A 25786-nucleotide genomic window follows, 5' to 3' on the forward strand; every position below is an offset into this window, starting at 1 on the left:
CAATGTCTGATCACCCTCTCTGTAAAGAAATTCTTTCTAATATCTAACCTAAACTTCCCCTGGTACAACTTAAGATCATGCCCTCTTGTCTTGTTGAAAGTCGTCTGGGAAAAGGGACCAACCCCCCCCGGCTCCAACCTCCTTTCAGGGAGTTGTAGAGAGTGATGAGGTCTCCCCTGAGCCTCCTCTTCTCCAGCCTCAACACCCCCAGCTCCCTCAGCCTCTCCTCATAGGGTCTGTGCTCGAGTCCTTTCAACAGCCTGTTTGTCCTCCTTTGGACCTGCTCTAGGACCTCGATATCCTTCCTGAGCTGAGGGGCCCAGAACTGGACACAGGACTTGAGGTGTGGCCTCACCAACGCTGAGCACAGGGGTTCATGGGGTTTGCTGCTGAGTATCACAGGATGAATTTGAACGTGTCCTGGTGTTGTGTGTTGCACGTCGCCCACTTGATGCAGGCTGATGGTGTCTTTGAGCTTGTACTTTGGTGACTGTGTCTGTATTGGCGCTGGGCAACTTCTCTGTTTTGAGAATATTTTACATTTCTTTGAGTTAGTGTGGTGAGCAGGTTAATCTGTTTCTGTGCATCCATGCTGGGACATTTTTTCTCTGCTAACAAGAAAGCATTTGCTGAGGTTCAGTGGTGTGTGACTGTGAGGGTGACTTTCCCGTTGATTGGTGTTTGTGTGCTCTGGAGAGCCACGTGGGAGGTGAAAAGTTTGCTCTGGGGTAATTTAGAAGGGATGAAATTGTTATGTTTAAGGGCTCAGTTTCTTCTACTTGTCATATAGGGACAAGAGTTGTGATTCTATGCATATTCCCTACCGTATTATCCAAGAAAAGTGAGGAACTATGGCTGTGGTCCTTGGTGTGAGCTTCCTGTGGACTTTTATCCAGTTCGATGCCTTTCATGTTTAAAGGGGCAGTTTTGTATTTTCTCAGAAGACTTAGCTTGAGGAAGAGGCCTATGTTATGGTGTTTTCACTTGTGGCTTATTTGTGGGAGAGCAGTGGGTGATAGATCAGATGACTGAGAGGTCATCTAATGATGACTGACATCATATGACTGAGATGTCTTTCATGTTCATCTTCTGCAGTTGACAGAGCCTGAAATGTTATTCTGATGCCTTCATTGTAGGTTTCCCATTGTTGATTTGTTTGTTAAGGGGGTCTGCAGAGGGTCCTAACTGTGGATGGTAGCCCTGAGAACATGAACAGATCTGTTAGATTTTTGAGGCTAGGGTAGAGTTCCCAGCCATACCTTGAAGATGGTCAACAGCAGGCAAAGACTTCCATGCAATTCTGTTTCCTCAACATGTTTCTATATTAAATACTCTTCTGCCTGCTTGACACATGGGCAAACTGCTGAATATTGTCTGTGGTGCAGCCAAGAGCAGTGAATGCAGAGCAAGGGGGGTGAGAGACTGGCTCTGAACTAGGGAAATGGATGGGTTTGTGTGCCTGAGCAATGTTCTGATTTCATCCCTGGTGCCATTCATCTGGTTTCCCTGTCCTGCAAGGCCGTGCCAGTTCTCCAACCATAATGTTCTTTGTGGGATAAGCACACATAGAAAGGTTCTGCGTGGTTGAAGAGGCCATTCTGTAATTTCTCAGAAGACTTAGCTTGAGGAAGAGGCCTGTGTTATGATGTTTTCACTTGTGGCTTATTTGTGGGAGAGCAGTGGGTGATGGATCAGATGACTGAGAGGTGATGACTGTGTCATTAACTGAATCCCTGTACTTGTAGTCCAGAGCAGGATTGTTGGAAACAATAACAGAGGATTGAGTTAATAACATTGCAGATTGAGTTATGAATGAGTTCTGTGTGCTCTGGGGGATAAATTCTCTTCTCTGCTGTGAAGACTGAGATGTTCTCTTGCTGTGGTTATCTGGTGAGTCTGTCTCCTATTTGCTTTTTTGATTTAAGTTTTGTTGGCTTTTTTTTGTTTGTTGGGGTTTTTATTTTCTTGTTCTGCAGTGTCCATCAGCAGAGATTCATTTAGCACTTGTCTTGTGTTGGTGCCTGTGGCTTATGCTACAGTGGGTGTGAAAGGCAGGAGATGTGATGGCATCATTGTGTTTTGTGATTGCTGGAGAGGAATAGACAGAAAACACCACCTTAGGAGAAGCTGATCCTCTGCAGGGCAGTACAAGGATGGCAGAATTTCTCCCTAGGCCATGGTTTTTATTTTCCAATGTTCCATTCTCTCTTGGATGATCACTCCTCTTGACTCTGATCACACCCCCCTGAATAAGTCCACCAGATGAGTCTGGAGGAGTTTTAGTTTTGGCTGTCACCTTGCTTGGACCTCAGCTGCCAGAGCTGTATGTTCTTCATTTTGCTTTCCTTGTTGATGCTTTTTGCTGTGAACAGTGGTGCAATTCTTACCTTGCTTGTTGTGATGTGGGAAGTGTGGGGCTCTGCGTGCCTGATAAGGTCTGAACATGGCACTGGAAGAAATGCTTGTTAAATACACATGATGGGAAATTAGTGGGAAGAAGTCAGGCAGGAAAAGAGTGGTGTGTGCTCCATCTGACTGGGAGGAGTGCTTTAATGTCATGCCTCATGCTGAGGCCTCTGCTACTTATACCAAGCTCCCTTTTCCCATATCCTGAAAGGGGATGAGAACCCTCTGACAAATTTGTCTGCCAGAAATAGCCATGGAAGTGGAACCATTATTTTATGGGTGCTATTTCTAGGAACTGCTCTGTGAAACATCATTTCCACATCCGTATGTTCTTCAAAGGCTGTGATGTGAATTTTCATCCTTGTTGTATTAAGCTTTTCTCAGTCTCAGCCAACCTTGGGATGTTATTGGTGTCTCTTGCACATATGAAATAACTGCAGCAGATGGGGGGATGCTTTACTCAGGAGTGTCTGGGCTTGGGGGCTGTTATCTGAACTCTCTAGAAGAAGCTGGTTATTTTATGCACTCAAGGTTACTCCTTACTTTTAGTTGGAATAGATACAAACATTGCCTTAATGGCTGCAGTCATGTACCTTCCAAATTGCTCCTGTGCAGGATGGTGGTTTTTGAGCTGATAACAAACAACTGAATCTTTGACTGCACTGCATATTGACCTTTCCTCCAAGGACTGTGGTGAGGTAAGTTTATGTGTGCATCCATAATGTGGTAATTTTTCTCTACAAGGAGAAGCTTCTGAACCAATTTTCACAATGATGTCTGTCTGTAAAGTTAAGTGCACACTGAAGCCTTGTGTGTGCTCAGAGACAGGGTAGGTCGAATAGTTCTTTGTGGCACAGCCTGAAACCTCTGAAAAGTAGGTGACAGTGGTCAGGTAGGTTTCTCCTCTCTGTTACAGGGGTCTCATGGATGTGGTTCTGTGAACTTTTCCTGTGTTCAAAAGAAATTACTTGGAGAACTCTGATTGTGGTCCTTGGTGTCTGACACCCCCAAGTACTTTTTACCAGGCAGATCCTCTTCTTGTGAAGCTACTGCAGGTGACATAATCTGAAATGTTAAGCTCTGCTGCATTCATGTAGGTTTTCCATTCTTCCTTTGTTTCTTCTCATGTTCTAAAAGTAGGCCTCAGTTTGAGAGATATTCTTTAAAAGTAGCAATCTGTTAAAATCATCAGGCTGGAGGAGCAGTTTTCAGGCCTAACAAGAAATGCTCTTTTGCTTTTCACTGATACAAGGCCCAGTGTTGTGTATTTCCCATGGTTTATCTGAAGAGTGTGAATGGGAAGCAAGGAGGGTGAGAGACTTCCAACCAGGAAAACTGGTGGGTCAGTGCATCTTTGGCTGGGCAATTGCTTTTGCTGTCTGGTGCCCAGGAGCTCTGTTCCAATCATGTTTTCATTGTGGCTTCACTGAACATGAAGTCCCTCTGCCAATAAATTGTTTAAGCATAAGTGTGTGCCTAGAACAGTGATGGATGGGTAGAATGGCTTAAAATTTCTGTGTGGAACCTCCTTTATTTGTCCCTCTCTCCCTCGATTATTGTCATGTAGTGTTTCTTTGAGGCTTTGTTTCCTTGGAGGTTGATGTTCATCAGCCCCATTTTTTTGAGTCATCCTTTTGAATTTGAAACTGGGAGTTTTGTGTTGCAGCAAAAACTTAGTTCAAGCGTGTAAGAGAGAATTTGAGGTGTGATGAGAAAAAGGCCAAAGCCAAACCCTCCAGTATGGAGTCCAAGGTAAAACTTGTATGGTTCTAGTTGGGAGACCCCAGCACCTTCCAATGAACAATTGTCAATGCTCGCAGTGAGGAATGAGACATTGCCTGTGGCTTCCTTCTGCAACGTTTCCTATTCAGGGAGTTCCTTGTGTTCCTTGTGCATTGCTTCAGGTTTTTTGTATTGCTTCTGTTTTTTTCCCTTTCTGGATCTCCTATGTGTGTGGTGTTGGTTCTGAGTGCCAGGATATTTTCCACTGTGTGTTTGTGCCTCTTGCTCGTGCTACAGAAGGAAGACAGGAGATGTGAGGTTGTGTTTCTGTTATGTTTTGTGCAGGGAGTGTAGATGAAAGCATGAACAGAGCTGAGGCTGCATCTCTGTGTAACAGTGCGTGTGAAAGAAGTGGGGAGGAGATTGTACCCAGTCTGGGCTGGGTGACTTGTACTTCAGCCACTGCTCACCCGTGTCCCTTAGAATCCTTCTGTTTCCTCTGAGAATAGTGCTGAGCAAACAACAGTCCCAGCCTGCCTTGTCTGATTGTGCTGCATCATCATCTCATTTGTTTTTACCAGTTTAGAAGGTCAGAAGCAAACCTGGAAATTCCTTGTGCTTTGAAAGAGTACTCAGAGGAACTCTGTTGGCAGGGGCTGTGTAAAAAAAAGTTGATCCTTCCTCTACTTCTCAAAGGCATTTAATTAACTATGGGGTTGTGGGACCAGGCATACCATTCGAGTTTATTCTTCTCTTGAATTTGGCCTAAAAAATATTACTCCAGCTGATCCATTCATATCTGAAGTCTTCTTATTTTACCTGGTGTGTTGTGATGAGATCCAGCTCGCTGTCAGGGTGTCTGTTTTTATCAGGTTCTGTCATGATAAGACAAGACTCAAAACTGTTAAACTGAAAGAGAAGAGGTTTAGACAGTACACAAGACAGAAATGTTACACGATAAGCCCAGTGAGACACTGGACCAGGTTGCCATTCTGTGGCTGCATGGAGGAGTCAGTGTGGCTTTGCACTTTGACATTGTCAGCCCCTCAAGTCTGGAGATGCCAAAGAGTGAACTGCTCTGCATCAGAAACAAAATACAAGGATATTTTAGGTGAAGTATGATCACTGCTTTCTTACCTTAGAGCTACAGACAATGCCTTTGAGGTGATCTATTTCTCAGTGTAGTTGTTCTCCCTGGAAGGAAAACGGTGGCACAAGTCTCAGAGATATAAATGAGTTATGAAAAAAAAAACCTGAGAAGATGGAAACCCTTTGCAAAGCCCAGAATGAAGAGCCTGCAGTGTCTTCTGCTTCATTCAGTTTCTGATTATTTACTGATGAATCCATCACGATCCTTCCTGGTGTTGGTCCCATGTACGGAGAGAAGAAATTATTATAACGCCTTCCCCAGCTCTGCAGTACTGCATTGTTCCAATTGACCTGTTTACATCTCACTGAGAGACAGACAGAAAAAGCCGGTACCCCGATGCGGGCGATCAGGAGGCTGCGGTGCCGTGTGGGATCCTCCGGGTGCCGCTGTTGGCCGACGCGGAGCGGCGCTGGAGCCGCAGCCGCAGCCGGAGCCGCCGCAGCGTTCTGCCCCCGCAGGCTGCTCGCTCGCCCGGCGCCGGCCAGAGCGGCAGCGGCACGGGCAGCAGAGGCGAGAGCAGCGGCGTCCGAGCCCGGAGCTGCCTGCGGAGAGGGACTGGCAGGCAAGCAGAAAGGGCAGCGGCAGGAGGGAGGATCGCGGCGAGCTGCGGGGCCGAGCATGGCGTGCGGGGAGGGGCAGAGGCAGAGGCCGAGGCCGAGCCGGGGGCGAGGAGCCGGGCGAGTGGTGCTGCTGCTGGCCGCCTGGCTGCTGGGCTTGTGCTGCCGGGCGGCGGGCGAGCAGATCCGCTACTCCATCCCCGAGGAGCTGGGCAGAGGCTCGCTGGTGGGGCCGCTGGCGAGGGACCTGGGGCTGAGCCCCGCCGAGCTGCCGGCACGCAAGCTGCGGGTGGTGTCTGCAGCCAAAAAGCAGCTGAAATACTTCTCGGTGAGCGAGGAGAGCGGGGAGCTGTACGTGAGCGAGAGGCTGGACCGGGAGGAGATGTGCGGCGAGGCGGCGTCCTGCTCCGTCAGCTTCGAGGCGCTGGTGGAGAACCCGCTCAACGTTTTCCACGTCCACGTCGACATCCAGGACGTCAACGACAATTCCCCGCGGTTCCTGCGAGAAAACTTCCAGCTGGAGATCAACGAATTCACTGCTCCTGGCGCGCGTTTTTCCTTGGGCATGGCTGAAGACCCGGACGTGGGCAGTAACTCGCTGCAGGGCTACGAGCTGGAGGCCAACAAGTACTTCGAGGTGGAGGTGAAGGAAAAGCAGGATGGCAAGAAGTTCGCGGAGCTGGTTCTGCGCCGAGCACTGGACCGGGAGAGCGAGCAGAGCGTGCGGTTGGTGCTGACGGCGCTGGACGGCGGTGACCCGCCCCGCAGCGGCACCGCCCAGCTCTTCATCAACGTCATCGACGCCAACGACAACCCACCCGTGTTCGCGCAGGACCGGTACCGGGTGAGCCTTCGAGAGGACGCTTTGCCGGGCTCGACGGTGTTGAACGTGTCGGCCTCGGACGCCGACGCAGGCACCAACGCGCGCATCACCTACGGCTTCGGGAAAATGCCGACCAAGGTGCTTGAGAAGTTCTTGGTGGACGCGGAGACCGGGATCATCACTCTAAAGGAGGGACTGGACTATGAAGATATTCACATGTTCAGCCTAGAATTGGAAGCCAGGGATGGGGGCGGACTGGTGGCACACTGTGAAGTGGAGGTGGAAGTGCTGGACGTGAACGACAACGCACCCGAAATCACGATACTGTCAGTGTCGAGCCCCGTGCCCGAGGATGCCCCAGCAGGCACCGTGGTGGCCCTCCTGAACGTCAACGACGCGGACTCGGGGGAGAACGGCGATGTGCGGTGCGAGCTGTCGGGCGAGGCGCCGCTGTCGCTGGTGGCCTCGTCGGGCGGCTCGTACAAGGTGTTGACGGGGAGCGCGCTGGACCGCGAGCAGGCGTCGGAGCACCGCGTGAGGGTGGTGGCCAGGGACCGGGGCAGCCCGTCGCTGTGGAGCAGCGCGGAGCTGGTGCTGGAGGTGTCGGACGTGAACGACAACGCGCCGGTGTTCGAGGAGGCGGCGTACAGCGCGTACGTGTCGGAGAACAACGCGGCGGGCGCGGCGGTGGTGCGCGTGGTGGCGCGGGACGCGGACGCGGGCGCCAACGGGCGCGTGAGCTACTGGCTGGCGGGCGGCAGCGCGGGCGCGGCGCCGTACGTGTCGGTGGAGGCGCGGAGCGGCGCGGTGTACGCGCAGCGCTCCTTCGACTACGAGCAGTGCCGCGAGTTCACGGTGGCGGTGCGGGCGCAGGACGGCGGGGCGCCGGCGCGGAGCTCCACGGCGACGGTGCGCGTCTTCGTGCTGGACCGCAACGACAACGCGCCGCGGGTGCTGTGGCCGCCGGCAGGGACTGCGGGGCCGGAGGCTGCTTCCTCCTCCTCCTCCTCCTCGTCGTCATCGTCGGTGGCGTTCGAGGTGGTGCCGCGGTCGGCCGAGGCCGGGTACCTGGTGGGCAAGGTGGTGGCGGTGGACGCGGACGCGGGGCGCAACGCGTGGCTGTCGTACGAGCTGGTGCAGGCGGCGGAGCCGGCGCTGTTCCGCGTGGGGCTGCACAGCGGCGAGGTGCGGACGGCGCGGGCCGTGTCGGAGAGGGACGCGGCGAAGCAGCGGCTGGTGGCCGTGGTGAAGGACCACGGGCAGCCGGCGCTGTCGGCCACGGCCACGCTGCACGTGGTGCTGGCCGAGAGCTTGCAGGAGGCGCTGCCGGAGCTGAGCGAGCGGGCGGCGGGCGCCGACTCGCCGGCCGAGCTGCAGTTCTACCTGGTGCTGGCGCTGGCGCTGCTCTCCGCCCTCTTCCTGCTGAGCGTGGCGCTGGCCGTGCTGGCGCGGCTGCGCCGGGCCGGGCCGCCCGCCGTCCTGCGCTGCCTGGCCGCGCAGCGCTTCTCCGTGCCCGGCGCCGCCTTCCCGGCCGACTTCTGCGAGGGCACCTTGCCCTACTCCTACAACCTCTGCGTGGCTCCGGGACGCGCCCTGCCCGAGCCCGCTTGGCCGCCGCCGCCCGTGCCCAGCCTGCCCGCCGAGGAGCTGCTCGCCGGGGAGCCCTGCGGGGAGCGGAGCCCGAGCCCCAGCGCCGGACCGGCACAGCCGCCCGCCCGCCCCGACGCACCGCAGGTCTGTAAGCCCGAGCGCTATCGCTCTGCTCCTTCACCCTTCTTCTTTCCCAGCCTTTGCTCTGAGTGACTCTTCCTCTGGGTTTTCGGCCGGGGAGCGCTGGTGCGTGGCTCCGTGAAAGAATCTAGTGAGGTGACTCCTTTCTTCTGAGATAGACGTGGCAGTTCTGTTCTTCGGTGGTTATGAGTTCAGGTTGAGCTCCGTGGTTTTGTCTTGAACGCTGGTGTTGTAGAGAAATAATTTGGTCTAGAAGGCAGAACGACTCCCTTCTTGTGAGTTAGATTTTTCAGTTCTGTTCTCGGTGTTGGCAGGTTCAGGTTGAGCTGAGAGGTTTTGTCTTGAACGTTTCTGTTGTCTGAAATGATGTGTTCTAGCAGCGCAGAAGGTGACCCCTTCCAGTGTAGAACGAGTTCTGGTGTTTAGTGATGGAGTTGGGACAATACAATTGACGGGTAGTGTTGGAGACCTTTTTCTTTCTGGCGTTGTACGTTTTTCCTTTTATGGATTGTGCTTTCTCCTCCTCGATGAAAACATGCTGTGGATTAGTAGCATAAGTTGGGTTGATGCATTTTATTCAAGTATGATATTTCTTTTCTACTTTATTTTATTTCTCTCAGCTCCCCTCTTTTGTGCACTTCTTTACTGGACTTCCTTGAAGACGTGGGAATGTAAAATGATAGCTGCAAAGCAAAGCAAAAATCGTAACAATAACTCTAAGCTATGTATATTAGGTGGCGAATGTTGGTGCGTGTCTCCGGGAAGGAATGTAGCAGGGACGCTGCGCCTAATTTAAGGGCAGGCAGTTAAATGTTGCACTTCTTTTCTCGGTGGTGACGGAAGAAAAAAGCTTGACTGGGTTTTCATAAAGAAGTGGAGGCGTAAAATCGTATCTCAAATGCAAACGGACTTTCTTTTCTCTGGTTTCCCTTAGAGAGGTGCTTGGTTGATGTCGTTGAGGGGGGGGGAATACAATTCTCCTGGCTTTTCAGTGGGTGGAGTGGATGGGAGTGTTGTTTTGTGTTTCCGGGTGTTAATGAAATATCTGAATAATATATTCGAAGAGCCGGCTGTAGAAGTGTTTAGGTTTTCCGGTGTGAGAGGTTCAGCTTTGTCTGAGAGGTTTTGTTTTCGTCTCTTGTGTTCATAATACTTTGTGCTAAAAACCACCATGGTATTTCGTTCCCCTTTAGAATGATATCTTCTGGTTCTGCATGTCGGAGTCGGAAACATCCGATTGGCAGTTACTGTTGGAGACGTTTTTTTCCTTGTGGGAATGTGATGGGTTTCTCCTCCGGATTGTGGTCTCAGTCATCGCTGAGATGAAAAAAACATGCTGTTGGTTAGTAGCATTAGTCAGGTTGTTTAGTTTTATCCAGATATGATTTTTTTTTCCTACTTTGTGCTGGTACTCTTAGTTCTTCTGATTTGTGCAGTTTTTGATTGGTCTTTCACAAAGAAGAGGGGGAAATGGAGAAGTGGATAGGACATCTCAAAAGGAAATCTAAACAAAAACGGTAAAATCAAAATCTGTCTTTGCTCTCTTCTTTCCTAAAAAGAGGTTCTTTGTTGATTTCATTGAGTGAAAGAATACGGAACCGAGGATTTCAGTCTCTCTGTAATTTTGCACCGGTTGTGGCTGACTGATGAGGAAAGGTCTCTGTTCGTTTTAATAACACGGATGCAAATTACTGCAATTATGCACTTGAATAAAGGCCGCTTACAAATGATCCGTGTAGGTGAAGGCGTGCAGCTGCGCTTGTCTTCTGCTCTTCTACGAGACTGGGTTGGATAGGTGTCTGTCCAAGATGAAGACTCAGGGACAAGCTGAATACTTTATAAGGGAAAAAAGGATGTTTTTGTGAAAATCACCGGTTAAATCCCATTCACTTTACTTTCTCAGTAATAACTGCATCTCCGCTTGTTCGTGTTTCTAGTTCTGAATTCAGAGGCTTCACTGGAGCATTCTATTGCTCTTCTTCAACTGAAAGTAGTGTTTCTGAAGGATGGATATTGGGAAAATAGGCGTTGTTACTCTTTGTGTACCATTTTCCTCCGAGTTTGTGGGAAGCCCAGTATAATTATAACAGCAGGAGGGGCTAAGCCCACCTTGTTAGTCCTTTAAAAGTCTGATCTCAGCCACTTGTGCTGCGGAACTTGATTTACGCTTTATTCTACCTGAAATATTTGAAACAGGGTTCTCCTGCTCACGTTATTGAGCAAGTTTGCATTTGAATATTTCAGAGACGTGTTTTTATCACTTTTCAAGTTTTCATTTGATTCTCATCCTCTACAAGCCTTTCAAGCTTAATTGCAAACGAAACGTAAAATGTCACTAACAAATCATTTTACCTTTAGTGCAAAAACACACACGTGCATTAAGAAAAAACAGCTTATAAAAAAACCAAGGCAGGCACCGAGGCAGCGCTGGGTGGGTGCAGTGCCGGGAGGAGGCTGCGGGTGCCGCTGCTGACCGAGGAGGAGCGAGAGGAAGGCCGGAGCGGTGCAGCAGCCCCGCCCGCTGCGGCCCGGCTCCATCGCTCGCTGGCTGGCTGGCTCGGCGGCCGGGCGGTCTGCGAGCGTCCCCCGGTGCGGAGCCGTGCTGCAGCGAGGCGGAGGGGAGCGGAGAGGAGGCCGGAGCGGGACCCGGAGCCCGATCGGAGGCGTTGTGAGCGGCGGAGGTGCGTGGAATGGCGGGGAGGCGTTGGGGCCGGCGGGAGCGAGCCCTGCTGTGGGGCGTGCTGGTGGCGGCGTGGGAGGCGGCGTGGGGCCAGCTGCGCTACTCGGTTCCCGAGGAGATGCCCAAGGGCTCGTTCGTGGGCGACGTGGCCAAGGACCTGGCGCTGGACCTGACGGCGCTCGGAGAAGGCAGAGTACGCATCTTGGACAAAGGCAGGACGCAGTATTTCGGTCTGCAGGGGAAGACGGGACATTTGGTGACAGCGGAGAGGATAGACCGGGAGCAGCTGTGCCGGCTGGTGGAGAAATGCGTGCTGCGGTGTGAGCTGATAGTGGAGGGGGAAATGAAGGTTTACGGAATCGAAGTGGAAATCACGGATATTAACGATAATGCGCCCAGCTTCCGAGAGGAAGAAACGCGTGTGAGAATGAGCGAATTGACAGCCCCAGGATGGCGTTTTCCATTGAACGAGGCTCACGACCCAGACTTGGGTCGTAATTCTCTGCAGAGCTACGAGCTGAGCGGCGACGAGCACTTCTCGCTGGCCGTGCAGACGGGCCCCGGCGGGGATCAGCGGCCCGAGCTGGTGCTGGCGAAGGCGCTGGACCGGGAGGAGGCGGCGTTTCACGAGCTGGTGCTGCGGGCGAGCGACGGCGGAGAGCCGGCACGGACGGGCACGGCGCGGATCCGCGTGGCGGTGCTGGACGCCAACGACAACGCGCCCGTGTTCAGCGCGGCGGAGTACACGGTGCGTGTGGCGGAGGACGTGCCCGTGGGCTCCGTCCTCGTCACCCTCACGGCCACCGACGCCGACGAGGGCGTGAACGGCCACGTCAAATACTCGTGGAAGAAAGCCGCGGACATGGATTCAGAGGTTTTCCATCTGGACTCCGAGACGGGAGAGATCAGTACTGTCCGTAGCCTGGACTTCGAGGAGGGCGACACCTACGAACTCGACGTGCAGGCAAGGGATGGAGGAGCACTTTCTGATTCGGCGAAAGTCTACATCACTGTGACAGACGTGAATGACAACGTGCCCCAGATTTCGGTTCGGTCTGCTCTGAGCGAGATCTCGGAGGATTCACCCTCGGGGACCGTGGTGGCCCTGCTGTACGTACAGGACAACGACTCGGGTGCCAACGGCCAGGTGCGGTGCTCGATGGAAGGCGGAATCCCGTTCAGGCTGGTAAAGCCTCTCGAGAATTACTACCGCGTGGAGACGTCTCGGGAGCTGGACCGGGAGAAGGTGTCGGAGTACAACGTGACGGTGCGGGCGGCCGACGGCGGGTCGCCGGCGCTGTGGAGCAGCGCGGTGCTGGCGCTGCGGGTGCTGGACGTGAACGACAACGCGCCGGTGTTCTCGGAGGAGCGGTACAGCGCGCGCGTGTCCGAGAACAACGCGGCGAGCGCGCTGGTGCTGCGGGTGCGGGCGTCGGACGCGGACTGGGGTGAGAACGCGCGCGTGCGGTACCGGCTGGTGGAGGGCCGGGTGCGGGGAGCAGCGCTGTCGTCGTACGTGTCGGTGCAGGCGGAGACGGGCGCGCTGTACGCGCTGCGCTCCTTCGACTACGAGGAGGTGCGCGAGGTGGGGCTGTGGGTGGTGGCGGAGGACGGCGGCGCGCCGGCGCTGAGCAGCAACGTGTCGGTGCGGCTGGAGATCGTGGACGAGAACGACAACGCGCCGCAGGTGCTCTACCCGCCGCCGGCCTCGGCCTCGTCGTCTTCGTCGCTGGGCTCGTTGTCGCCAGCGGGGTGGCCGGCGGTGGAGCTGGCGCCGCGGTGGTCGGAGCCCGGCTCGCTGGTGGCCAAGGTGGTGGCGGTGGACGCGGACGCGGGTCAGAACGCGTGGCTGTCGTACGAGGTGTGGAAGGCGACGGAGCCGGGTCTGTTCCGCGTGGGGCTGCACAGCGGCGAGGTGCGGACGGCGCGGTTCCCGCTGGCCCGCGACGCGGCGCGGCAGAGCCTGGTGGTGGTGGTGAAGGACCACGGGCGGCCGGCGCTGTCGGCCACGGCCACGCTGACGCTGGTGCTGGCCGAGAGCGTGGCCGAGCTGGTGTCGGAGCTGGGCAGCGCGGCCTCGGCGGCGGCGGCGGCGCCGGGCGAGGCGGCCGGCAGGCTGACGCGCTGGCTGGTGGTGGCCGTGGCGGCCGTGTCCTGCCTCTTCCTCGCCTTCCTGCTGCTGCTGCTGACGCTGCGCCTGCGGCGCTGGCGCCGCTCGCAGCAGCTGCTGGCGGCGGGCAGCGGCGCCTTGCGCGGCGTCCCGGCCTCGCACTTCGTGGGCATCGACGGCGTCCGCGCCTTCCTGCACTCCTACTCGCACGAGGTGTCGCTCACCGCCGACTCGCGCAAGAGCCACCTCCGCTTGTCGCCCGGCAGCTGCTGTGACACCCTGCCGGCCCGACCGCCGCCCGACGAGCCCGCGCCGCTGCTCGCCGAGGACCCTGACGGTGCCCCCTGCCCCCCCGACCCCACCGCCCCGACCCCGGTGAGTGCCTCTGACCACGCTTGATCCGCTGCTCTTATTCTCCGTGCCACTTTCCCAGTTCCTGGGCATCCATCCCAGCCGTGGGAAATTGTGTGGCAGGGAAGGCCATGCTTTGCTGGGCAGCACCCTCCGTGAGGGCGGTTTTTTTGTGATTTGGCTTGGTGAATGTTTGGTCCTTGCTCGGATTTACCCCTTTTTTTTTGGATACAGTAGGACTGGGGTTGCTCTTGTGCGGTTTTGTCAGAACGGGTCTGTGTGTTTTTAGTACGTGCCAGATCGTTTCTCGTTTTGTCCTTTTGCGTGCAATACCGATTTTCTTCTCAAAACTGGCCTTAGCACAGATACGTTGCAGTGTTACTAATATCGGTTTCGTTTTTTCAATATTTTCCGACATTTTCTTGTAGTAATTGTGCTTGTGTAGCGTCAGAAATGGAAAGTTCTTGGTTCAGTTATTATCCTGCTCCTCGTGCCTTCTACGCTTTGCACACTTCTCGGTTTCCAACAGTGAAGCAGCGAGCAGCGAGATGTCATTGTATTCGCCAATGTTGCATTCATTCTTTCTTGGTTGGTGGGATGGGCCTAACAACGTTTGGTTCCTTGACTGTCGATCGGTCTGTCTGGTAGGAACACGAGAGACCACTCTAGAAGTTGTCCCTGTTTGAAGCAATCTGTGGGTGTCTGTGTGAAAAGGATTACTGGAGGTAACGGGTGATGTGTTTTAGTGATTCCACATTTTTTTTACATTGACTTGTTTGTAACAGTGGCTTGTTTCTTGACTTGTTCGTAATAGTGTTTGATGTGCATTGGGTTTGTAAGGGCAGACAATGCCGGGAGGGGACAGATATAAGGTGGAATGTTTAAGGGGAGGGAGGTTGCCCCTATCCAGGTATTCACTGTCCCAGTCTTTTTCTGGGGAAGCACTTCTCTTTTTCGTTTAGAACCCTGGTGCTTCTTGTCTGAAGAAGTATCTACCTTCTCGGTTCAGAGGTGTAAAGGTACCCGTGTGAAGTCTGTGGTGTGATGGTGGTGCATATTGGAAATAAATGGTCTGGGCAGCTGGCCCTTTGATGACACATGTTAGAAAAATTTTATTGTCAAAGAAAGTGGACGGTTTGGATATGAGAGTCGTGGGAGCTGTGAGGGAGTGGTTGTTGAAGGAGAAATATTTTTTCTCTTTGCCGTGCCCATGTATATGATTATACAGGGCAAGACTAATGTTCTTAAAGAAGTTTGGCTAGCAGCTTACTTCAGCTGTATTGGTAGCCTTGGGAGGTTCTTCCTCTGTCGTTGAAGGTTGTAATTAACACTAACAGCTTAAGTTACACAGGACAAATGAGAGCCTTGGCAAGAGTTAACTCTTTCTGCTAAACATATCGTGTACCTACCCTGAGAGCCACTATGAAGCAGAGTATTTGCTTATGCCTTCCTTTCTGCAGGGGTTCACTTCTGGCTTTGATTATTGTGATGACCTAAATGCGGGGCTTTGGTAACGAGTAGAAGGTCTTATCTGTTCCGTTTATCTGGCTCATCTGATGTGCCTTTCACATTTACATCCGAGAAAAGACTTTCGTAGAAGTGTTTGGTTTTGTCTGGTTGTTCGTTTGGGGTTTTTTTTTAAGTTACAGGAGTAAATGCTCCTGCCTGTCACATACACGTGGCAAGAAATCAAGTATTTTCCATGTTAAGGCGCCATTCTGTGAGCAACTTTTCTTTTGGTGGATTCTATCTGCAAATGATGAATATCGTTGGCTTTGGTATGATTTAAAATGTGTGAACGATGTAAACGTTCAGTTTCTCCTCGCTGATTTATGTGACTCACAGTTGTGGTTCCATGCATTTTCCCTACTTTGTTGTCCACATAAATCACATGAAGGAACCGTGGCTGTGGTCCTGTGGTGTGAGTTATACCGTGAGCTTCATGTGGACATTTTATCATCTCGATATATTCTCTTTTTTACCTACTACAGTTGATATAATCTGAAACATTAAGCTCCGATCCCTTCATTTCTGTACGTTTCCCATTCTTCCTTTGTTAGTTTACCAGGTCTAAAGAAAAGGGTGTGTTAATGTGTTTTTGGCTGAGCAGTGGCTTGATTTCACGCCTGATGCCATTCGTGCGGTGATCTTGGCTACGTCCGACCTGGACGGCAATGACAGTCCTCGAGCTATGAAGTATTAATGCTTTAACTGTGCATGTAGAAGGATGACCCGTGAGGAGAACGCTTTGTAATTCACAAGTAGATCCTTTCCAAATCTGTGTCTCCTCTAAGCCCCTCTTCTCAGAATAATTAACTGCGTTCACTCAGATTCCACGGGAAGTTTTGTCAACAAAAGCTGTGCTGAAAGAAATGGACTGGTTTTGTGATAGTGAAAGGGGATCCTTAATCTGTAAAATGAGACCAAATTATTCTACGTTATGGGGTGGGAAAATGAGATTGACCTGAATACTGGACCAGTACTGGCGTTTCTTTCTCTGACCGATTTTTCCAGAGTGGTGCAGTTGAACCTGTTAAATAGCTGAAAAGACCGTCAGGTCAGTTTTCTTTCGGTGCTGAAGCTGTGCAATTCGTTATGGTGACTGTGACTTTGGAATAAGTGGAGTCTCGTGTAATATTGCGCGTCGAAGCAATTCAAACAAATTTAAAAAAAAAAAAAAATTATAATTTATTCGGTGTTCTGAATTGCTTCTTCCGTGCGGCATGATACCTCTCCGTGCGAGATGCCGGTGGCAGCGGAGGGTCGGGCAGCGCTGGGTGGGTGCAGTGCCGGGAGGAGGCTGCGGGTGCCGCTGCTGACCGAGGAGGAGCGAGAGGAAGGCCGGAGCGGTGCAGCAGCCCCGCCCGCTGCGGCCCGGCTCCATCGCTCGCTGGCTGGCTGGCTCGGCGGCCGGGCGGTCTGCGAGCGTCCCCCGGTGCGGAGCCGTGCTGCAGCGAGGCGGAGGGGAGCGGAGAGGAGGCCGGAGCGGGACCCGGAGCCCGATCGGAGGCGTTGTGAGCGGCGGAGGTGCGTGGAATGGCGGGGAGGCGTTGGGGCCGGCGGGAGCGAGCCCTGCTGTGGGGCGTGCTGGTGGCGGCGTGGGAGGCGGCGTGGGGCCAGCTGCGCTACTCGGTTCCCGAGGAGATGCCCAAGGGCTCGTTCGTGGGCGACGTGGCCAAGGACCTGGCGCTGGACCTGACGGCGCTCGGAGAACGCGGCGTCCGCCTTGTGTCTGAAGGCAGGACCCAGTATTTCGGTCTGCAGGGGAAGACGGGACATTTGGTGACAGCGGAGAGGATAGACCGGGAGCAGCTGTGCCGGCTGGTGGAGAAATGCGTGCTGCGGTGTGAGCTGATAGTGGAGGGGGAAATGACGGTTTACGGAATCGAAGTCGAAGTCACGGACGTTAACGACAACGCGCCCAGCTTCAAGGAAATTGATATAGAGGAGAGAATGAGCGAGACGACAGCTCCGGGGTCCCGGTTTCCCTTAGCCAGAGCTCACGATCCGGACGTGGGTCGTAATTCTCTGCAGAGCTACGAGCTGAGCGGCGACGAGCACTTCTCGCTGGCCGTGCAGACGGGCCCCGGCGGGGATCAGCGGCCCGAGCTGGTGCTGGCGAAGGCGCTGGACCGGGAGGAGGCGGCGTTTCACGAGCTGGTGCTGCGGGCGAGCGACGGCGGAGAGCCGGCACGGACGGGCACGGCGCGGATCCGCGTGGCGGTGCTGGACGCCAACGACAACGCGCCCGTGTTCAGCGCGGCGGAGTACACGGTGCGTGTGGCGGAGGACGTGCCCGTGGGCTCCGTCCTCGTCACCCTCACGGCCACCGACGCCGATGACGGCGTGAACGGCCACGTCAAATACTCGTGGAAGAAAACAGCGGAAATAGAATCAGATATTTTCCAGCTGAACTCCGAGACGGGAGGAATTACCCTGTTGAGGAGCCTGGACTTCGAGGAGGGCGACTCCTATGAACTGGAGGTACAGGCGCGAGACGGAGGGGGCCTTTTCGACACGTGTAAAGTGTCCATCACCGTGACAGACGTCAATGACAACGCGCCAGAACTTACGGTAACCTCTCAGCTGAGCGATATTTCTGAGGACGCACCGACGGGGACGGTGGTGGCCCTGCTGCGTGTGCAGGACAGGGACTCGGCTGCCAATGGCCAAGTGCGGTGCTCGCTGGAAGGCGGGGTTCCGTTCCGGCTGCAGAAGTCGTTTGACAATTACTACCGAGTGGAGACGTCTCGGGAGCTGGACCGGGAGAAGGTGTCGGAGTACAACGTGACGGTGCGGGCAGCCGACGGCGGGTCGCCGGCGCTGCGGAGCAGCGCGGTGCTGGCGCTGCGGGTGCTGGACGTGAACGACAACGCGCCGGTGTTCTCGGAGGAGCGGTACAGCGCGCGCGTGTCGGAGAACAACGCGGCGGGCGCGCTGGTGCTGCGGGTGCGGGCGTCGGACGCGGACTGGGGTGAGAACGCGCGCGTGCGGTACCGGCTGGTGGAGGGCCGGGTGCGGGGAGCAGCGCTGTCGTCGTACGTGTCGGTGCAGGCGGAGACGGGCGCGCTGTACGCGCTGCGCTCCTTCGACTACGAGGAGGTGCGCGAGGTGGGGCTGTGGGTGGTGGCGGAGGACGGCGGCGCGCCGGCGCTGAGCAGCAACGTGTCGGTGCGGCTGGAGATCGTGGACGAGAACGACAACGCGCCGCAGGTGCTCTACCCGCCGCCGGCCTCGGCCTCGGCGTCTTCGTCGCTGGGCTCGTTGTCGCCAGCGGGGTGGCCGGCGGTGGAGCTGGCGCCGCGGTGGTCGGAGCCCGGCTCGCTGGTGGCCAAGGTGGTGGCGGTGGACGCGGACGCGGGTCAGAACGCGTGGCTGTCGTACGAGGTGTGGAAGGCGACGGAGCCGGGTCTGTTCCGCGTGGGGCTGCACAGCGGCGAGGTGCGGACGGCGCGGTTCCCGCTGGCCCGCGACGCGGCGCGGCAGAGCCTGGTGGTGGTGGTGAAGGACCACGGGCGGCCGGCGCTGTCGGCCACGGCCACGCTGACGCTGGTGCTGGCCGAGAGCGTGGCCGAGCTGGTGTCGGAGCTGGGCAGCGCGGCCTCGGCGGCGGCGGCGGCGCCGGGCGAGGCGGCCGGCAGGCTGACGCGCTGGCTGGTGGTGGCCGTGGCGGCCGTGTCCTGCCTCTTCCTCGCCTTCCTGCTGCTGCTGCTGACGCTGCGCCTGCGGCGCTGGCGCCGCTCGCAGCAGCTGCTGGCGGCGGGCAGCGGCGCCTTGCGCGGCGTCCCGGCCTCGCACTTCGTGGGCATCGACGGCGTCCGCGCCTTCCTGCACTCCTACTCGCACGAGGTGTCGCTCACCGCCGACTCGCGCAAGAGCCACCTCCGCTTGTCGCCCGGCAGCTGCTGTGACACCCTGCCGGCCCGACCGCCGCCCGACGAGCCCGCGCCGCTGCTCGCCGAGGACCCTGACGGTGCCCCCTGCCCCCCCGACCCCACCGCCCCGACCCCGGTGAGTGCCTCTGACCACGCTTGATCCGCTGCTCTTATTCTCCGTGCCACTTTCCCACTCCCCGATGGTCCGGACGGGTTGGACTGGTTGTGTGGCAGGGAAGTGAAAGCTTCACTCGGCGCTGTTTTGTGCGGGCTGTGAACGTGCAGTTGTTGCTGATTTTTACCGCTATTGTGGCAGGTGGATAAAGTGGTTCTTATTTTGGCTGGAGTTTTGTTAGGATGGCCTTTATGCAGCTTTATTCCTGGTGTCGTATCACTACTTGTTCGCATGTGTTTTAGAACTTTCTCGTTGTCGTTGAAAGCATCATATTTTCCAAGTGGTTTTTTATTAGAAGATTTCTCATCTTTTTCCTTGCTCTTTATCAGTTAGCTGGCAATTTTACTCGTTTTATTTGAATACCGTTTGGGTTTTTTTCATTCATTCTTCATATGAACGAAACGTTCATATGAATCACGTTCATTCATTCTTCATGGGTTTTTTTCATTTATTCTTTTTTTTTCTCAACTATATATTTGGTTGACTTAATTATCACTCTTTCCTTATTATCTTTTTTTCTCTCTTTTTTCTCTCTTTTTTCTCTCTTTTTTCTCTCTTTTTTCTCTCTTTTTTCTCTCTTTTTTCTCTCTTTTTTCTCTCTCTTTTCTCTCTCTTTTCTCTCTCTTTTCTCTCTTTTTTCTCTCTTTTTTCTCTCTTTTTTCTCTCTTTTTTCTCTCTTTTTTCTCTCTTTTTTCTCTCTTTTTTCTCTCTTTTTTCTCTCTTTTTTTTCTCCTTTTCCTTTTGGTTTTTTTTTTGTTTTTTTGTTTTTTTGCTTTTTGTTTTTGTTTTGTTTTTTTTTTTTAATTGGAAACAAATACTGAGCTTATTCTGTGTCTGCTTTCGGGTGGAACTTGCAGTTTTCTCATGTGCGGAATTCTCAGTCAGTAGTGAGAGCAGTGTCAACTTTTGTGTGCTAGAATGGTGTGTATGTTTCCCCGCTGAAGGCAATTCATTAATCAGGAGACTATTTCCAGGTCTTCCTGTAAATTCCTTGTTGTTTTCTGGGAATTTTCTTGATTGTGTTAAAGTGACCTCCATGAGAACTCTCCTTCCAGTCAGGAAGGGGGTGGAAGTGGAAGAAGAATCGAACTTACCTGTTGGTATGTGTTAAATTCGGGAATATATGTGTGCAGGTGAGCAGTGGCTGGTGACCACTGATGGAGTGAAGTTGAAGAAATCCGTGTTTCCAGACTCAGTGTTGTGCTTATAGATTCTATAAGGCCTTCCAGCTGTAGGTGAAATGCTAAAAAGTGGAGAGTATTGTCGCGGTTTCCCCTGGGGTGTGTGGCAGGCAGCGTGATGCTCACAGAAATGTCAAGATTTTCCTTCTGTGAGGGCTATTAATTAGTGTGCTTTTAATGTGCCTTTACATATCATTACGCCTCGTTTAGCAGCGATTCGTCTTTCCATTTTAGGTGTGTAAAATCGGTGCAAACAGTTAGGCTACTGTGCGTTCTTAGCGGTGTTAGAGAGGTAGTTACTTCCTTCTGTGCTCCTAAACAGCCGGAATCATCTTGCTGACCACAAGTTTGTTCCTGCACCAACCTTGCAGCCTCTTTTTTTCCGAAGGGGGCTTCATCTCTGAGGGGTGGCTTCTACCCCTGGGCATTTTCCATCTGTTTTACTGTTTGTCGCAGTCTCTGTTACAGAGATGTGTAGTTAGAGGGGAGGTGTAGGGACAATGTATCCCAAGGTGCCAAATACCTATATAATGGTTATTTCTTGCTCAGCAGCGTTACTCACGCGGACTATTAAACACACAGATGTATTTTCATTGTGAACGGTTTATTAGTCACCTTTTTCCCCTAAAAGTCTGTCTTTCCTTGCTTTCTTTATCACTATTGTCTTACATCCCTGCGTTTTTATTTAACTATTTGCAAATTCATTTGAAAGCACTTAACTGTTTGAAATGCGCCTAAGCAGTACCTTGGTAAAGTCATCACAAACGTTGAGGAAGGACAAGATTCAGCCTAAATACCTGTATACTGGTGACCCTTCTGTATATGTTTCTCCAGCTGAAGTGGAGTGTGGCTACTTCATTGTGAGAATAGTCAGGAAGAGCTTTTTCTCACAGTGATGTTATGACCGAGCGATTGTTTGCTAACAACTGCCGCAGTGGAAGGATTTTGAGATGGGGGAAACTGAGTCTTGCAGTCCGTGCCTTTGCATCTTTAGAGGGAGCAGCGAGAGCGGTGTAACTGGGACCTGAGTTAAAGCCAGGATATCCATGTGCTGGCACAGCAGTCATCCGTGGAGTCATCTTTTGTTTGGAGCAATAGAGTTGTAGGCAAAATCTGCTGTATTCTAGTTTCCAAACTTGTGGTCTGTGTAGACTTTGAAAGGATTCAGCTGGTCACAATGTGACCATTTCTCCATGGTGATCCACCAGAGTTTGTTGGTTTGTAGAGGGTCTTGCATTCCCTGATTTCCTTTGAGTCTTGCTGAGTGGTGGTGTTAGCATACAAACAAGCCCTGAGGAGGATCAGGTGCTTTTTCATTGCTTTTTTTATCCTTTCCATTTTCAGACCACCCCATGCCTGAAGTGTTTTCGGTATTGTTGCAAAGTACACATCCCTAGGTGTGTGTCACAAGTAAACCGTCTTCTCTAGGATTGCTCTTCTGTCTTTTCTTCTATGTGATTTTTTTTTTTTTTTTTTTTTTTTTTTTTTTTGCAGTGTTGCTTTTTGGTTTGTTTTTCCCAGAAGTCTCTGACTGTCTTGGGAAACTTGGCTGACATGTCACAAACATATCGGGCATCATCATGGAGGAGCACACTGATCCTCTTTAACATTCTCGAAATAGGATGCTGGTAATTGCAGCATGCCAGGCACATGGGCACTTTTTTTTTTTTTTTTTTTTCCCATCCATGTTCTGACAACTACTTACTTACCTCTCACACTGAAAGCAGCAAATTTTTTTTAATAGGTCTGTGTTCCCAGTTTTAGACCATAAATTTTGTGGTGATCTCCCTGATCTGTAAGTGCAGGAGCGTCTGTTGATACTGCAGTTGTAGAGATATAAGGTTTGTCATGTTGTCCCAGAGCTCTCAGTCCCTCTGGGAGCTATAGGAAATGAAATGGACTTAAAAAAGTATCTTCTCAAAGGAAATGACGGGTCTGGTGCTTCTGTTCACCACTAGCTCCTCTTCCTACGTGCTTCGTAGCTGCTGCTTCTCAGAGTTCGTAGAAATGAATTAAAAAAACAAAGGAAAGACAGCCCGCAATCATAGCAGAATCTCTTGAAATACGTCAGACATTTCCTGCACAGAGTAGATGTTGTACTTACCTGTACTGACCTCGGCTCCGCTGTACGCTGTCACCGCGCTATTCCACCGCTCGGTAACCCCTTCCCAACCCGACTCTTCATTTCCACGGGTGATCAGAGCGGCTTGGTTCGCCTGTCCGCGGATATGAGGAAACTCGCCAAACCGGAGGCTGAGTCTCGCGTTTCGGCGGCGGATGGCGCCGACTCCCGACAGCAGCCAGCAGAGCTGCCCGGGGCCCGGGGACGGAATGCGGTGCCGTGTGGGATCCTCCGGGTGCCGCTGTTGGCCGACGCGGAGCGGCGCTGGAGCCGCAGCCGCAGCCGGAGCCGCCGCAGCGTTCTGCCCCCGCAGGCTGCTCGCTCGCCCGGCGCCGGCCAGAGCGGCAGCGGCACGGGCAGCAGAGGCGAGAGCAGCGGCGTCCGAGCCCGGAGCTGCCTGCGGAGAGGGACTGGCAGGGAATGTCTTGGCGAGCTGTGATGCCGAGCATGGCGTGCGGAGAGAGGCAGGGGCTGAGCCTGGGGCGAGGAGCCGGGCGAGTGGTGGTGCTGCTGGCCGCCTTGCTGCTGGGCTTGTGCTGCCGGGCGGCGGGCGAGCGGATCCGCTACGCCATCCCCGAGGAGCTGGGCAGAGGCTCGCTGGTGGGGCCGCTGGCGAGGGACCTGGGGCTGAGGCCCGCCGAGCTGCCGGCACGCAAGCTGCGGGTGGTGTCTGCAGCCAAAAAGCAGCTGAAATACTTCTCGGTGAGCGAGGAGAGCGGGGAGCTGTACGTGAGCGAGAGGCTGGACCGGGAGGAGATGTGCGGCGAGGCGGCGTCCTGCTCCGTCAGCTTCGAGGCGCTGGTGGAGAACCCTCTCAACGTTTTCCACGTCCACGTCGACATCCAGGACGTCAACGACAATTCCCCGCGGTTCCTGCGTGACAATATCCAGTTGGAGATCAACGAATTCACTGCTCCTGGCGCGCGTTTTTCCTTGGGCAGGGCTGAAGACCCGGACGTGGGCAGCAACTCGCTGCAGGGCTACGAGCTGGAGGCCAACAAATACTTCGGGGTGGAGGTGAAGGAGAGCGAGGACGGCAGCAAATTCGCGGAGCTGGTTCTGCGCCGAGCACTGGACCGGGAGAGCGAGCAGAGCGTGCGGTTGGTGCTGACAGCGCTGGACGGCGGTGACCCGCCCCGCAGCGGCACCGCCCAGCTCTGCATCAACGTCACCGACGCCAACGACAACCCACCCGTGTTCGCGCAGGACCGGTACCGCGTGAGCCTTCGGGAGGACGCTTTGCCGGGCTCGATGGTGCTGAACGTTTCCGCCTCGGACGCCGACGCCGGCACCAACGCGCGCATCACCTACGGGTTCGGGGAAACTCCTACCAAACTGATTGAAAAATTCTTGTTGGACGCGCAGAGTGGAATCATCACGCTAAAGGAGGAGTTGGACTATGAGGACACGCAGGGCTACAAGCTTCTGGTAGAGGCCAGGGACGGAGGAGGTCTTGTGGCTCACTGCAAGGTGGAGGTGGAAGTGCTGGACGTGAACGACAACGCACCCGAAATCACGATCCTATCGGTGTCGAGCCCCGTGCCCGAGGACGCACCAGCAGGTACCGTGGTGGCCCTCCTGAACGTCAACGACGCGGACTCGGGGGAGAACGGCGATGTGCGGTGCGAGCTGTCGGGCGAGGCGCCGCTGTCGCTGGTGGCCTCGTCGGGCGGCTCGTACAAGGTGTTGACGGGGAGCGCGCTGGACCGCGAGCAGGCGTCGGAGCACCGCGTGAGGGTGGTGGCCAGGGACCGGGGCAGCCCGTCGCTGTGGAGCAGCGCGGAGCTGGTGCTGGAGGTGTCGGACGTGAACGACAACGCGCCGGTGTTCGAGGAGGCGGCGTACAGCGCGTACGTGTCGGAGAACAACGCGGCGGGCGCGGCGGTGGTGCGCGTGGTGGCGCGGGACGCGGACGCGGGCGCCAACGGGCGCGTGAGCTACTGGCTGGCGGGCGGCAGCGCGGGCGCGGCGCCGTACGTGTCGGTGGAGGCGCGGAGCGGCGCGGTGTACGCGCAGCGCTCCTTCGACTACGAGCAGTGCCGCGAGTTCACGGTGGCGGTGCGGGCGCAGGACGGCGGGGCGCCGGCGCGGAGCTCCACGGCGACGGTGCGCGTCTTCGTGCTGGACCGCAACGACAACGCGCCGCGGGTGCTGTGGCCGCCGGCAGGGACTGCGGGGCCGGAGCCTTCCTCGTCCTCCTCGTCGTCTTCGTCGTCGGTGGCGTTCGAGGTGGTGCCGCGGTCGGCCGAGGCCGGGTACCTGGTGGGCAAGGTGGTGGCGGTGGACGCGGACGCGGGGCGCAACGCGTGGCTGTCGTACGAGCTGGTGCAGGCGGCGGAGCCGGCGCTGTTCCGCGTGGGGCTGCACAGCGGCGAGGTGCGGACGGCGCGGGCCGTGTCGGAGAGGGACGCGGCGAAGCAGCGGCTGGTGGCCGTGGTGAAGGACCACGGGCAGCCGGCGCTGTCGGCCACGGCCACGCTGCACGTGGTGCTGGCCGAGAGCTTGCAGGAGGCGCTGCCGGAGCTGAGTGACAGTGACACTGCATCCGAGCTGGCGTTTGATCTCAACGTCATTCTTGTAGTGGCCCTCGCCGCTGTGTCCTTGTTATTCGTTATGACAGTAATTTTAATATTTTTCTTTAAATGCCGAAGGTCGAGGAGCCCTCCCATTTTTATAACTTCTGATAAGGAACTTTATTCCAGCCTGGGTTCAAAAGCACCGTACAACTACTGCAGCAACACGCTGCCCTTGCCATACTCCTATGAGGTGCGATTAGCCACCGAGTCAGGCCTGAAGGACTTCACATTTCTGAGAACTGGGGAGTCAGTGCAGTCTGACCGTCTTCTGGCCAGGGAAATCAGCTCAGGCTCTCACTCCGAGAAGGATCCTCCTAGTCTCGGGAGCTCTTCACAGGTGAGCTTCTGTCCCTGGGTTCCACTCTTTGTGAATCTTCCTCTTCACTCGTTTTGCCGTCGGGGCTTAGTGGGGAACCTACAGAGGTCAACGTCGCCTCCCGGCGCACTGGTCGGTAGCTTGTGGCCGGCGAGTGTGTGTGTATGGGGTGTGATCTTGCCTCTTGCTTTTTACCTGCCCAGTTTCATCCACGTGTAGTTGGTTGTGCCCTAGAAGCGACTCTGTGTTCTCGTTGTCCTGCTCCAGGTACGAGTTACACAGAGCCAGCCAGGGTGGTGCTGAGGACATGGGGTGGAGCAGGGGCAAAAATGTCATGCGGTCTGAATCTGAGACAATCCTCTCCCCATAGCGTAGTGACTTCTTCATTTATTGCCTCTGCCAGATTTAAGCACTTTCCTGTGGTATCAGTATGGGATCTAACCCGGGCTGTTTGCTCGGGGAGGGCAGTGACTCTGTAGTCCTCTTCTTTCCCTTTCTGTTCGGTTCTTTT

General features: G+C 54.7%; 2 protein-coding genes across 5 annotated transcripts in view; both read left to right on the forward strand.

Moving 5' to 3' along the window:
• The first annotated feature begins 5352 nt into the window (after positions 1-5352).
• Positions 5353-25786, forward strand: part of LOC139803195 (protocadherin gamma-C5-like) — a 60853-nt gene continuing 40419 nt past the window's right edge. Inside the window, exon 1 of one of the 4 annotated variants that reach the window (XM_071759116.1) lies at positions 5353-8392. In XM_071759116.1, the coding sequence (XP_071615217.1) occupies positions 5615-8392 (2778 nt within the window). In that variant the 5' untranslated portion in view covers positions 5353-5614. Of the gene's footprint in view, positions 8393-16575; positions 19042-19884; positions 25297-25786 lie in introns of those variants that run through there. The other 3 variants (XM_071759115.1, XM_071759123.1, XM_071759117.1) reach the window with 3 other exon arrangements.
• Positions 10822-13939, forward strand: LOC139803197 (protocadherin gamma-A10-like). Its single transcript, XM_071759124.1, has one exon. It carries the CDS (start codon positions 11080-11082, stop codon positions 13576-13578), a length of 2499 nt encoding a protein of 832 aa, XP_071615225.1. The 5' UTR covers positions 10822-11079; the 3' UTR covers positions 13579-13939.

This window comes from Heliangelus exortis, chromosome 15 (assembly GCF_036169615.1).
Source record: "Heliangelus exortis chromosome 15, bHelExo1.hap1, whole genome shotgun sequence".
In the NCBI taxonomy this organism is placed as follows: Eukaryota; Metazoa; Chordata; class Aves; order Apodiformes; family Trochilidae; genus Heliangelus; species Heliangelus exortis.